Here is a 15,372-nt window from a genome sequence, read left to right as displayed (position 1 = left end):
ATCAGGGCCATCTCAGACTTGAACTGGTTAGACTTTTTTTTGTTGTAATTCATGCAAAAAATGTTAGTAGCATAAGCATGCTTAGAAAAGGAAAAGCTTACTTCGTGCCTGTACGGAGTAGGGCTTTTATGAAGGTTCCTCCATGGAAGAAGGCTTAACGGGTGCCTTTTGTGCATACTCTGGTGTAGGATTTTATTTTTCTACAAAAGAATATTAATAATAAAGATGTGTATATTATGAATAGGTCATGCATGGAGTGAGGTTATTGTGCCTCCTAGGACGATAGCTTATTTGTGGGGGCTTACGCGGAGTAGGACATAGCGCCTCGTCGGAAAAAAGAGATAAGGTGTCCTCTTGAAGCAGGATTTAGGTGCCTGTACAGAATAGAGCTTATAAGTCCATAGAGAAATACCTGAGTGCCTGCATGAAGGAAAGCTGAGATGCCTCCATGGAAGAGGGTTGGTGTGCTTGTGTGGAAGACAGAGCTTTTCTGAGAGCGTACTTGCTAGAGGGCAGGGTTTTATTTTGAGAAGGTGCTTGTCTGGGGGGCTCGGCTTTATTCTGAGAAAACTGAGAAGGTGCCTGCCTGGGGGCAGGACTTTATTTTGAGAAAGCTGAGAAGGTGCCCGCCTGGGGCAGAACGTTATTCAAAGAAGGTTGAGAATGTACCTACTTGGGGACATGGCTTTATTCTAAGAAGGTTGAGAAGGTGCCTGGTCGGAGTAAGCCCTCATCTTCCTACTCTTGCGTTTTTCACCGGGGACTCCATTATTGTACTTCCTAGCCTCCTCCAAGTTAATATATTGGTCAACTCAAGCTAGGAGATTACAAAAATTGGGAAGGGGCTTTTTAGTTAAAAATTTAAGAAATCCCCATCTTGTAATCACTACGAAAAAGTATAGGTTAGTACAATAGATGTAGCAGTAGGGACCTCTAGGGCTGCAAAGTTGAAACATTGTAGATTCTCCCTTAGCGATTCTCTTTCCTTTTGTTGTAGGAAAAAAGGGCTAGTGATTATCTTTTGATGTTGTTTACTGCTTACAAATTAGTGGAGATAGAACGAAACTGTTCAAACGATGGAATAGATCCTAGATGCAATTAGTTGAACCACTATTGTGTCGACTGTGTGAAAGTGGTTACGAACACACTACACTTGACCCAAGTGGTATAACGACTGAGAAGGGCAACATTCTTGAAGCACGACAAGAGCTCCTAAGGATCCGGTTGCCATCGTACTCAGGTAGATTGGGTTCTTTCCAGTTAATGAGGAGTTCATTCACAGGATTTCTTCGCAGAAGGGGTGCCCTCCTGCTCCTCCAGGGATACCTTAAGATACGGGTCTAAGAGGTCATGCTGAAATTTATCAATATGCGTCCCCCAATCCCTGGGGGCACCTTCTTATGGGGGAGGTGCTCCCGCATTTTCCCCGAGGGGATGTCCTGTCTCAAGGTCCCCTGCAAATTAAGAGTTGGATTAGTATGAACATTAGAATTAAGTAATGATAATGGTGGGGCCGTTGAAGGTGGGCCCTGCATAGAGGTAGTAATCATCCATTGGATGTCCTCCAGTTGGAGGGGGATAATCCTCCCGGAGGAGGAATCCGAGGATGTGTTAGCTCCGGTGTTGGTAGCTTCCATTTTCCCCATGTTTTAGCTCTGTATTCCCACAGACTGCACCAATGATGCATGCAAAAACCGCAAGTATGAATAAATGATGCAAGCAAAACTGAGGTCCTTGACTCACTTGAAGTGGAAAGTGGTGAAATAAGCGTTAGAAGGTAAAAAAAAGGTCAAATAAGTGAAGAAAAAAGTGTTACTACTCGATTTTGTGTAGAATATAGAGATTGATACGAAATTAAAGCTCTAAATCAGAAATTACAATGCTCTTTCAAACTAACATGGTAGAAAAACTGTAGTAGGTGGGCTCAAAGTGTAAAACAAATAAAAAAATATATGAACATGTCTACGTGTGTACTTATGTACTTGTCCCCTTCTCCCGCTAGGGGAGCTCTCTATTTATAGACAACCACATTGTTGTTGGAGAAGGCCACAAATTTAGGGGATCGGAGCATGACCTTGAATTTGTTGGATAATGCTAAATCCCCCTCAAATTTGGTATAGAGACCCCTGTAGCGACAAGTTGTTCCCCCTCGGACTTGAGGGACAACTGGAGGATCCCCCTTAGATTCGGGGGACTGTTGGAGTCTGATATGTTTCTGTTAGGGGATAAAGATGCCTTCGCGAATTCGCAAGGAGGTGGTTGAAGAGACCTCTCCCAGCTGGAATCCATGTGTCCCCAAAGGTCTGCTTGTCCTTATTTGATTCTATGAGGGGGGGTCTTCCAGAGGTCCTGTGTAGCTACCATCTCGGTTCTTCGTGGGCACCATGTGAAGGACTTTTGACTTTGGTTAGGGGACTTGAAGTCCGTAAACTTCCTTGTAAGCTTATGATGCGTTCTTGGATCAGAACTATATAAGACTTGGGATTCATTTAACCAACTTATTATTTATTTATTTTTTGGGGGAGTACCTTTCCCCGGCCTTATAGGTCCTCTCCTGAATTGAGCCCTCTATGGGGCATCATGGGCCTTGCATTTGTTTTTTTAGATTTCTTGGGTCAGCTCACTTTTATACATATCATATATTTATGTAATGTTTAAATCAATTTGCATCTCATTATTTGTATAATATTTCATTTTTATTTTATTTTTGAGTTCATGATCTAAATACATACATAAAGCCTTTTACGATAATGTTGGTAAGAGTATCCTTCTATATATTAATAGATAATTACACGTCCAATAGTGAAAGAAATGAATAAAACATCTATTAAAGAAACGGTAATGCTTACATCGATGTGAAATATTATTTCAATTATTTATTTTTTTATTAATTATTTTATTTAAAAATCCATCGTTTATATAATATTTATATCGATATGTAACTGACCATTTAACCATACATGTTTCAAATAATAATAATAATATTTGACGCTATTAGGGTGTTTCCGACGGATTATGTGAGTTTCACTGCCCACAATTTTTGGATCCCAATTTAATTTCTTTCTGACAAATTTTTCGACAAATTATTTGAATTTCAATGGTTTTCACACTCAATTTTCTATCGACGAATGTTTTCCATCGGAAAAAATTGTTGCAAAATTTGGACTTAGTAAATTTTGCGACATATATTCTGACTATTTTTTTACGAACAATTAAAATTTCACATCAAATTTTCAATGATTATTATGTTTCCGACGGAATTATCAAGGATATCGGATTACGGCTTAATATCCATCGGAAATTTGTCCAATTTCCATCTCAATAGTGAATGCAAGTTCGATGGATTTTTGTCGTCCGAAAAATTATGTCGCTATTGAGCTGTTTTTTTCGTAGTGGATATGGCATGAAGGATAAATATTTAAAATAATAAAAAATATTAGGGTAGTAAAAATTAAGATTAGAAAATTTAATTTACCGTCTTTGCTAAGAAAAAGGAGCGATTTATCCTTTGTGAAAATAAAGCAATAATTTATCTCCTTGTATTATAAAAAATAAAGCAAAATATCTCTCAGGCTCAACTGTGTACTAAACGCACCTTATCTGCAGTTGAGTATAATTTTTTAAGCAATAAAAATATTATTTTATTTATATATATTTTATTTTAATATATTAGTACATATATATTTGCAAAAATAGTATATATATGTATATACACATATATCCTTCTTCCTCGTCGTCCAATCACTGGACCGCCGTCGCCCACCGCCACTATCTCCCTCCCTCCGTGCCGCTTACCCCAGCCCCTTCCCTCGCATTGCTTGATCACCGCCTCCTCCCCCTCTCGTGTTCAGATCTTCCCAGATCCGCCATCTGGCCACTGTCTCCGTTTCCTTCTTTTGCGCCCGTGGTCGCCGTCTACCCCTCGTCCCTCCTTGTCGTTTTCCCCACCTCCTCCCCTGCACCCTCCTCCTGTCCGTCGCCGTCTCCCCCTCATCCCTCCTCCACCTTCCGCCTTGTCCTTGGCCGCCGCCGCCTCCTTCTCCCCCCAGCCTCTTCTCTCTCTCTCTCTCTCTCTATATAGACTATACGTATAAAAATATTTTTTATCTGTATAAACATTTATATATATATATTCAAATGTAACATATATATAATTTATAAATTTTATTTTTATTTACTTAAATTTAAATCATTGATCTGAATTTGATCAAATCTCCACTGTTGAATTCTAAATTGATAAAAATCAACGGTTATTAACTAAAGATATAAATATCATTTAAAATTTTATATTTTTAATTAAATTTTTTTTAAAAAAATTAAAAACGGTACGTATTATTCACAAAACACGTTGAGAGTATGTTGTTTTATTTCTAATAACACATAGTGATATTGCTGCTTTATCTTTCACCAAAAAAGTCAATTGCTCATTTTCATTAGTACACAACGTAAATTGTATTTAATTCTAAAAATTACCTAGGACACAAACTGTAGTTATTTACAAATTTTTCAACTATACAATTTAATTACACTACAAATCCAAAAATAAGCTAATGATAATGGTAAATTCATACATATTACCATTTTTATTGCATGGAAGCAAGGTCCGCAGTTTCAATGTTTACTTCTGACAACGTCTGTGTCCTAAGTTTCAGAACAGATTAAATGAAATCTTATATAGACAAAAATAGGGTCAGCAGTTGCAGCTCAATCTGATCCCAAGGTAACATGAAAGGGCAGAACATACCCACTAAGATTACAACAAACAAGAGCACAAAAGCCTTTTAATTTAGAGACCATCACATTTACATCCCCTAATTTATGATTTATTTTCATTCATTATTCCTATTTTTTATATAATTATTAAAAATTATCCTTGACAATTATAAATTGAAAAATAATTTGTGTAATGATATAAAAAATTTCTAGGGGTGTGCGTGTAATTTTTTAAAAAAATAAGGGATGATTTATGTATGTGATAATGATTGTTAGTGGGTATAAATGCAATTACCCTTATATAGTAATCGTTAACCGCCAACCTATTTTACAACACCTGGCTGTGCTCTTTGTTTTACACGTAAATCGAACGCAGGATTAGGTGTCACCTCTGTGTGTTGTAGTAACTAGAAAGATGAGTTTAGGCATTTTAGATTGACGATAGTTGTATAAATTTAGAAATTGAATACAAAAGAAAAATAAATCAAATTTGCACGTATAGCATATGTTTATAATTGGCATGTACAAAAAATGGATTCTATTCACATAATTAATTATAATAAACGAGAAAAACGCATATGTTATGTATCTTTAGTTTTCGTTCCAGTATTATGACACTCACCACATTACTTCTCATATATTCCAAAACAAATATCTAATTTCAGTTCCATTGTTAAATATAAGTAAGAAAAGAATTATTCAAGTAAAATAAATTTAGAAATGTATTACTTCTTTTTTTTAAGTAACAACGATGAACTATTATTAATTGAAATAAATTGATTACAATCACAATTCTCTTGTCGACATCAATATCTAATAAAAATTATTACAATAATTATATCTTGCTCAAACACTTATGATGTGTTCGAAAAACGTATGGGTGCACTAGATATGGACTATGTTCAAAACTTGGGCCGAACCGATTGCTAATTTTGAAAGGGGGACTTGCAAAAAAGGTGTTAACACTCTGACGCCAAAGTTAGTCTCGAATTTAAGAATAAATAATCGTTAAAATAAATCGTAATGAGAAATCGAGAAGAAATTCGTAGGAGAAATTGTAATCAGAGTGCAATTCGAATGCTAAAGTAAGAACAGAAAGTGGTTTTAGTGCGAGGACTCTTATTTTGCCGGAAGTCCCTTCTAGGTTTAGGAGTCGTGGATTTTGGGGATGCCTCCCTTCTCCTAGGCTGTCTTATTTGCCAAGGGGGTCCTCCTAGGGTTGACGTGGTTCAATGTGGATGCTGACCTCGGGATTGATGAGATGACACGTAGGAGAGTGGGATGCCACTTGTGTGGGCTTTTTGGACCAAATATTTGTCGGGTTTTGATCATGGTCTGAGTAGGGGGATGCTTTTAACCTCCTCCTTTTGCCAATTTGGTTTTTGGGGGATAACCCCTAAGGCCGCCTATCAAGTGTTCTTGAGCCTCTTAAAATGTTACGAGCCTCTTCTTTCTTTCTTTTTTTATGCACATCAATAGCCCCTCACTCTAATAAGTGGAGATGTCTTCAGATATGGGGTCCAAAGAATGAACTTTTCTTTTCTCTTTTTTGTTTTTTCTGTAAAGAACATTAGTAACATAAACATGCCTAGAGTAAAAAGAGAGCTCACATCGTGCCTTTATGGAGCAGGGTTTTCTATGAAGGTGCCTCCATGGAGAGCTTAACAAGCGCTTTTTGTGCCTACTTCGGCGTAAAGCTTTAGTTTTTGTGCAAGAGAATGTTAAACAACAAAGGCATGTATATATTATAAATGATATTGCATGGAGCAAGATTATTGTGCTTCCTCATAGGAGGGCTTATTTGGGAGGGTGGGGGGGGGGGGGGGGGCTTATTGGAGCAAGACTTAGGAACCTCCGGAGGAATAATAAGGTATCCGCCGAAAGCAAGGCTTAGATGCCTCTATGGAAGAGGGCTTAGGTGTCTACACGGGATAGAGCTTACAAGTTCCCCAAAAAAAGACCTAAGTGCTTGCATGAAGGAGGGCTAGGGTGCCTCTACGGAGGAGGGCCACTGTACTTGTGTGAAAGACGGGGCTTTGAATAAGAGAGTGCCTGCCTAGGGGCAGGGCTTTAATTTGAGAAGGATGTAAATCCATTCAAGAAGACACATGTTCATACATTGAAGGTGGTAAAATAAACCTCCAAGATTATTATGTTAAAATATTAAAGATACTTCATGAGGGAAGCTTGTATGTGAAAATTTATTCGGTGATGGGATGCCTGCCTAGGGGCATGGTGTATTCCGTGAAAGATGCCTACTTGAGGGTAGAGTTTATAAGATACCCCTTAGGGGAAAAGTTTATTTTTTGAGGAGGATGCCCACCTATTTGTTTTTTTAAAATGAAACAATTTATTTTTTAAATTGTTATTCATTTTTCATATGCGGTAATTAGCTCATTTACAATATCTAAATTGCATTAAACACCATGTAAAAGGATGCTTAGTCAAGTTATCAGATTGCAACAGACGATTGAACCCTTACGAAGAAAGAGATTGAAAGCCAAGTGAAACAACAAATTTCGAGTTATATAAGTTTAAAAGAATGGGATCATCATGAAAGAGATTCTTGAAAGAAAACCGAAAATCTGAGGAAAACTACAGGAATCTGAAATCGCAAGTTGAAAAACATTACTGTCACAAACCGATGGAAATTCGAAGAGGAAAAAATCGAGTTTAAAAATTCTCACACACTGAAATTCCCAAAGGGACATTAATGCAAACAGCTCATGTGCATACCAACAACAACTTAGAAAGGAAATAAATATCCGAATACTGAGGCAAGCCACAGATTCTTACTAACATACTTTCGCAATGCTTGATCAATGCCGGATTAAGTTCTTTATGTACATATTCAATAGAAGTATTTCAATTTAAGAAGAATTAGAATTTGAGTTATAGTCCAATTAAAATTCATCAGTCCCCAAGGAACTTGAATCGCTCAGGTGTATGCTGTTCTTGTTAGAATTTGTCAAGAAATTAAGTCTGTGAGGCTTAGGATTCTCTTCGCCGAAGGTCGCTAAGTTAAAGAAACAGAAAGAAGCACCAATCCCCTTCAGCCGTTGAGTTCCAGTAAGCCACGATCTGATGTAAATTGGTGTGTGAATGAAGGCCTTATGGGCTATACGTTGAGGAGAAAAAATCTGAATGGACCTCCGTGTTAAGAGTTCTTACAAGTGAGAGGAAAAGGAAAATGGAAGGGGGAGAGGAAGTAAAAGGAATTGGAGGGAAAAATAATAGTAATTTTTTTAAAATTATTTTGTATGATTGAAGTGAGATGTAAATCTCAAACATTTTCTGTTGTTTGGTATCAGAAAAATAGATTGAGAAGAAAAGACTAATTTTTATAATTTTACTGAAATGCTTTTCTGTTCAATTTGTACCAGAAAATAAATAAATTAATATTATACTAATACAATTTTAATATATAAAAGATTTAAAAATATTATAAATAAAAATATTTATCAAACAAGAATAAAAATATTTTTTATTAATAAAATATTTATCAAAATGAGTATTATTCATTCATTCTAAATTATTTAATTTAAAGAAATAAAAATTACTACCAAGATTGTTTATCTGATTGTTAACTTCGATGAAATAGTTTTTCAGCAATCTTGTTATTTTTTCTTTGGCAATTATTTACGGCTTTATCAGCGAGAAGGAGAAAAGAACTAGAAATAAATTATATATATCGATATATATATGAGTAATAGAGTAAATAAAAGTAAAAACTATACTTTTTTTTTTTTAATCTTTTTGGCCATATACTTTCAATTTTCCATTCAATTTTAGACGGAAACAAAAATTGGACTGCGGCGTAATTTCATATACGTACAATTTTACTTCATCTTCATCTCTTACTCTTAACCAAATATAAGATTATCTCCTACTCCTCCATTTTTTACCCGAACCAAACACACTATTAGAACAAAATAAATGGAGTCCGAGTTCAAAATATGTAGGATTAAATATTGGGCCTAAGTAAACATACGAGCCCAATTTTTCCAAGTCCAAACGAGAATAAATTTGGGCTTTGCTTGAAGAAATTTAAAGATGATCATTCAAATTTGGTTCGTATTTTCGCAGCTTATTTTTCTTGAATATTACATTTTCAAGTGTATACTTATAAAGAGTCTCGAGGGGCATGTGTAGACTAATTAATTTAGTATTCATTTAAATAATGATAAGTGGAAAATAGTATATTAATTATCAATTAAATACCCATTCCTATTTATATTTTGGAACTTAAGAAATTAATTCCATGTGTAAATAGTTAACTTATTGATACTTTAATATATATATTTTTAATTACAAAAATGGTCGATAAATGTCAAAATTAAAGTATTACAACTAATCAAATCATGCTTAGCAGTCAAATATTCAAAACAATCTAGCGACGCTGCGTGGAGCAACTGTATGTACACTGCAATCAAACTAAGAAAATAATTTTGATGTTAGTTATTTAAAATACAAATAGTAAGGAGATAATGTCAAAATTAACCAATCATGTCATTTTAAATATTTAATGTATTTATATTTTTTAATTAAATTATAAAGTGATAGTAAAAAAGGTGTTCAAGAGCATCACAAATTCTACATTTTTTACATTTATATGAAGGGGTTTTTAAAGTTCATTCAAAAACAAACACTCCACATTCATACGGAACGAAGGTGAAGCAAGAGAAGAAGGCTAAATAATTTCTTTACGTAGTTCCTCAAGTTAAAAAATATCCAAAAACCCTCAAGATGGAGATCAAGTCATTCGTTGAAGATGCACAATAAATTATAGTATTTATTTCAGGGTAACACATTAAGTCATCGAATTAACGTTATAAATATTCAAATAAATGTTCAAGAAGATTCAAGTGGCAAATCCACTTCTAAATCCTCAAATATGATGTCAAGACTACAATATTTTAATTCGGGATTACATATTTTAGCATTTGAATTAACGTTCAAAGAGATCTATAAGATTTTACCTTTAAATTTGTCAACTCTACAAATATAATTTTTGAAGAGAAGAATGAAGAGATAGAATAGAGATTGTATTCATTTTAATTTCTTGGATCTATAATTTACAAACACGATAAAATTGGTGTTCACAATCCTTTAGATTCACCTTCAATTAGACTAGGGCTTGTGTCAACTATACAATTAAATTTGGCAACTAATTTGTTTAGATTAATTAAATATATTTAATTAATTACTCTTGATTAACCGCGTAATCGAGGAATGCCTATTACCATAGGTGACTATCCAGTCACGATTCATGATACTAAAAAGTAGATAAAATTGGCCTGAACATATAAGCTCGCATACAGGTACAATCCTTCCATCACTATTTCCCTACCAATGTCTAGGATATGGAATTATCTATCTGTTCCCATCTCGAACTTGATATTTGTGTATCTATATTTTGTGTTTCTCCTTCATAAACATTCAAAAATTGTTTCCAATTTTATTGACGATCGTTGCCATGAATTTATAAAGAGTACACAATCTAGAGAATTTAGGAGATCACCATCATCTAATGATGGGCGATAATGTCAATTTTGGAACACTCCATGCATGTTAAAACTGCATTGAAATAGAGCTTTTTGGTAGCCACGTATTTATGCAGCCACATCAGTCAAAACTAAGATACAGCTAGGACATAACAAAGGTATTTCTAATTTTTCAAGTCAAAGGACTAATTCTCATACTATCGCAGCCAAGGTATTTTAATCGTACCGATTATACCTCATGGCCTTCCATATGACAACTTTGGCGAGTCAGTTCAGTGAACTTGACAATCCCTTGTCAAGCACCCACTAAAGTCCATTGACACCACATGTCTGTTCTCGTTGAAACGCGACACTCATCATACGAATAGAACACTCGGTGCAAGTCTCTATAAAATTCTCAATACCCATTTTTAAGTATTCTCTGACTTAAAACATTCTAAACCAATGTTCAAAAGTTGGTTTCATAATCGTCATCAAATGCGCCACCGAACTTTATTCATTTCTGTGGTTAATGAGCTTTGTCCGTGACATACAACAATCAGTATAACTAAAAACACGATAAAAAAATTCACCAAAAAATAAAATCTCATTATGTTAATATTATATTGAATAAAATTATCCTCTATATAGTAGGAGACCAACTTATTAGCTTGCCTGTTCATTCTCGTTAAATTATTAATGGCAGGAATCGTGCTCCTTCCATTAACAATTTAACGAAAATCTGTAGTGGAAGTAAATTGCAATTTCTTTGGATTTGTAGGGCTAAATTTGTTGAGTTGTAAAACAATGAGATTAAAATAAAAAAAGGGGTAAATTATGAACGTAAATTACAATTTTCCCCCAAATTAATATTGAACCTCATTGCTACTATTAAATAATAATTTTTAACCCAAAATGGATTCACCAAAATTGAAAATTCCCTATCTTAAAATCAAGAATTAATTTTATGAAGTATACTCCAATTTATATTTCGAAATTATTTGTAACTTTGAAATTTGATTTATAAATAGGTAGCGTCAGTCAAACCCCATCTAGGCACAGGGGATATTTAAAAAAAAAATTAAAATATTTATTATATAATTGATTTAATTAATATCACAAAAGTTTATGATAATTCACCAAATTAACCTTTTGAATAAGAGTTATGTTGCACAAAATCTGCACTAAAATTCCTAAATTTATAATTGATGGTACATTTGGTTAATTACCCTATATTAGGAAATACTTGGTTGGGGGACTTCAAATTTCTTAATTTTTTTGTGGGTCTGTAAAACTTTTCTGAATTATAGCTCTCTTTAATTTGGGTGGATTGAATTTCTTTGGAGAATTTATCTTTTGGGAGCGCGCCCGTTGGTTACTCTAGGCCTCCCAAGCCTTATGGGCTTCGTCCTGAATTGGACCCCTGGGAGCACCATAGGCTTTGTATTTTTTTTCCTTCTTTTTGACTTGCTTGAGTTTTTTTGGGCCAACTTATTTTTATGCAAATCAATTCATCATGTAATAGATTTAATTAATGTCACAAAGCTTAAGATCATACACCAAATTAACCTTTTGAATAAGAGTTCTGTTGCACAAAAATGCAACCCGCCCAAATTTAGAATTGATGGTACATTTGGTTGATTACCCTCTCAAAGGAAATGCTGAAATCCCATATGTCCGAGCGTTAACAGCACCGACAAAAGACTAGTACAGATCGAATCTTGGGCTTGTTATTGACTAGTAGAGTGTCTGGAATTCCAGTATTTCTCGATTTCTTCAGCACTTCTTCCAGGAATTCTTCCAGCAATCAGAGACCACCTGAAAGTTCGGAAATATCAGGTATTCATTATATGTAATGAACTATATATATATATATATTATATATATTAATTTTCAAAATTACAATTATCCAAAAAAAAAAACAGAAAATAAACTATGAAAAGGGGAACAATGAAATGAAATTACCTTTCTCCAACCAAATTATACATTCTGATAATTAGGGTTTCCTCATCTCCTGAAAACTCAGGCTGCTTGGACTCTTGGCTGCTGCCATTTTCAGCTGCCACACCAAAAATGTGGCCAATCAAACATGTCATATACATTATTTAATCACTAGAAAAATGCAAGCAACTCTTTGTGATATTACAAATAAGCAAACTGCTATTTTATAGTAAAAATAACAATTTATCTCCCTATTTTTTTTAAAATACAGCAGTTGATCCACTGTATTTTCCAATATCACTCCGAGGTTAATTGCATTAAACCCCTTAATCACCAAATATGATCAGCAGTATGAATGAAGAAAAGTGACCTTATAATCAAGAACTCACTTATTTTATTAACATTCAAAAGAAGAGAGAGAGAGAGAGAGAAGTAGCCACTCCATATTAATTTTAGATCGATGCATCACCTGTAGAGCCGACAGCGGCTTCTTTCGTAGCAATGGACTTATGAAAACGATCATCCGCCATTAGGGTTTGGATATTTTGTAATTCGTATATACGTATATATAGAAGGAGAGCTTCGTATATAAGTATTTAGTGCGCATTTGTGTGTGTATCAGTGTGTGTATATAAAGAGAAAATGCAGCTAAAGGGGTTCCAGGGAAAAAAGGTGTTTGATCTGCTTGAAGGAGAATTAATGGGTAGTTGACAAGAAGAATGGAGAGGGAAGTGGAGGAGAAGGGTAGTTGATCACAAGGGAAATGAGGTTCCAACTTTGATAGGTAGTTGAACTTAAAAAAATAGGTTTATACTATCACAAGGAAAGTGTTGTGAAAGAGTGATAGTACAAGAATTTGATGGCCTAAGACAATAATCAATAAAATAAAACCTAGTACTAAGACTTGTACTTGTAATTATGGGGTCAATTAGTAACATGAAACAGGAAATTACGTTCAGTTGTTTGAAATTTGTTATAATTATAAATATTTTGTTGTTGTTTGAAAAATTATAAATACTCTTTTGACAACTAATCCTATTTATTCGATTTTTGTTAGGTTTTTTATTTTTTTATGATAATTTGACCAAAACTGTCCTTGTGTTTTATAAGTTATAATTTTATTTATTTTTTAAATTTTTTTATGGACTAAGCGGACAACTTTTATAATTTTTTAATTTTTTCTATTTACCTCATTTGGTTGTTTTTAAAATTTTTTAAAAAATTTTTGGAGAACGGAAAAAATATAGTACGGGCAATGTTGGCAATTTCAAACCCTTATCCAAGAATTACATAATTTCATCAAACATTAGGGTGCATTTAGAATTTTTGAAACAACAAAGGAGGTATTGCTAATTTTTCAAACAGCGTACTCATAATTATGTCAAACTTTAAAGGATCTTTTTGTAATTTTAATATATTATTATATTATCTTCGTTTAAAAATAATAGTTGTATAAAGTTATTGATATTATTTTCTAATTTTATCTGACATAATGATAATTCTTTCCATTTTATATAAAATGTTAGACTTTACATAAGAACGCCGACATATCAACTAGTTAAGAAATCATTAAGCAATCTCGTCACTAAATCATAAATTATGAAAAATTAAAATAATTAAAATATGCTAATTTTGAGTTAAAGAATTAAGTAGACGATGACTTATAAGTCCATATTAGAGATTTAAAAATTGCGATGTATGATTTTAAGCCAATTCAGAAGGCATGATTTCAGGGGTTATGAACTCCTTATATTTTTTAATTTTTTGATCAGGTTTAGTCAAGAAATTAATAGTTAATATTCTCAAGAAAAGGCTGATCAATGAATTAAAATAAAACAAATTATGAATTTTAGGAACGGTAATATCTAAAAATTAAGATTATGAATTTAAAGTAAAAAAATAAAAACTTTATTTTGTGGTCAGTTTGAAATAAAAAATTGTATTTTTTAAATTCTTTCAGATACATAATTTTAAGAAATAATTTCATTCACACCCCTGATCTATAGTGTATTTACATTAATCATTCATATTTATTTACATAATTACAGAAATCACTTCTGTCAGTCAAAAAGTAGGAGTAGTTTGTATAATGTTCTTGTCGTTTATAAGAGTGTATGTGAAATTATTTTTAAAAAACATGAGTGGTCTATGTAAGTGAGGTAGATATTTGTAATGTATATGCGTAATTTTATAAAAAAACTAAGGATCATTTATATAAATAAGTCATCGGTCAAAAGGTGTTGGTATAATTATTCCTAATAATCTTTAAGTAAAATAACCATCTACAAATTATTAAATATTATCTAAGGATGATAATGTGAAAACAGGGACCATCGATTGATTCCCCAAAATGAATAGTCAAAGAAATAGTGAAAAGAAAGAGGTTGTTTGTGTTCGATGCTCTGAGTATTGAATACTTCCTGTCCTGAACCGTATCTCTCAGATAATTATTTTTTTTTCTTTTCTTTTTTTGAGTAAATATCAGCTAATATTTATATCCCGGATGGACGCAAGATCCGAAGCTAGAGTACTATGTTTTTTTTTTTTATGATTAGTCAAGATGGATTACTTGGTCGTCCGATCGATCTTGTGATTGAATAGGTATATTTTTTTTTAGCATTAATTATAGTTACGCCTGTCTAAAAATATAAAATTATATATTTTTTTTAAAATTTTGAAATTACACTTATACCCCTACGAAAACTCATTGTTTACATCTAACCTTCTTTTGATAGGATTTTGACAAAAAATGCTGACGTTAGCAAAAGAATTATATAAATTTTTATTTTTACCCCTTATTTTAATATTCTCATGTGATAATTTACACTTATAACTATGATTGATACGTATAAAAATCGCATGGCTCAATTCTCAGATGGACTTGAACTCCTTAATGGGCTAAAATCTTTTGCAAGCTTTCGAGATGGGAATCTACAAAAGCAATGTTAGTATTCTGACACCCAAGTCAATATTAAATATTGAAAGACAAGAATATGAACGAATTATAATGAGATATGCCAAAAGATTGTGCATAGAAATGAAAGTGTCATAGAAATTTCTTGAAAGTACTCAAAAAGTAGTCCCCCTCTTCAAAGGACTAAACCCGCTTTAATAGCCAAAGTGCCCTAGCAATAAAGGGGTCTGATCTCCGAGAAGATTGAGGAGGCGGTTCCCCTATCTTGGGCGTTCTTATATAGTTAGTTGGAGGAATCTCTAGAAGTCTATATATCCTAAC

General features: G+C 33.4%; 1 protein-coding gene across 1 annotated transcript; it reads right to left on the bottom strand.

The window, feature by feature from the left end:
* Positions 11,714–12,901, bottom strand: LOC105178506 (MYB-like transcription factor ETC1). Its single transcript, XM_011101996.2, has 3 exons — positions 12,607–12,901; positions 12,162–12,255; positions 11,714–12,014 (listed from the first exon to the last, which is right to left on the bottom strand). Exons 1-3 carry the CDS (start codon positions 12,665–12,667, stop codon positions 11,927–11,929), a joined length of 243 nt encoding a protein of 80 aa, XP_011100298.1. The 5' UTR covers positions 12,668–12,901; the 3' UTR covers positions 11,714–11,926.

Source organism: Sesamum indicum, linkage group LG16 (assembly GCF_000512975.1).
Source record: "Sesamum indicum cultivar Zhongzhi No. 13 linkage group LG16, S_indicum_v1.0, whole genome shotgun sequence".
Lineage (NCBI taxonomy): Eukaryota > Viridiplantae > Streptophyta > Magnoliopsida > Lamiales > Pedaliaceae > Sesamum > Sesamum indicum.
The sequence above is the reverse complement of the archived record's forward strand: the minus strand, read 5'-3'. Positions and strand labels throughout refer to the sequence as shown.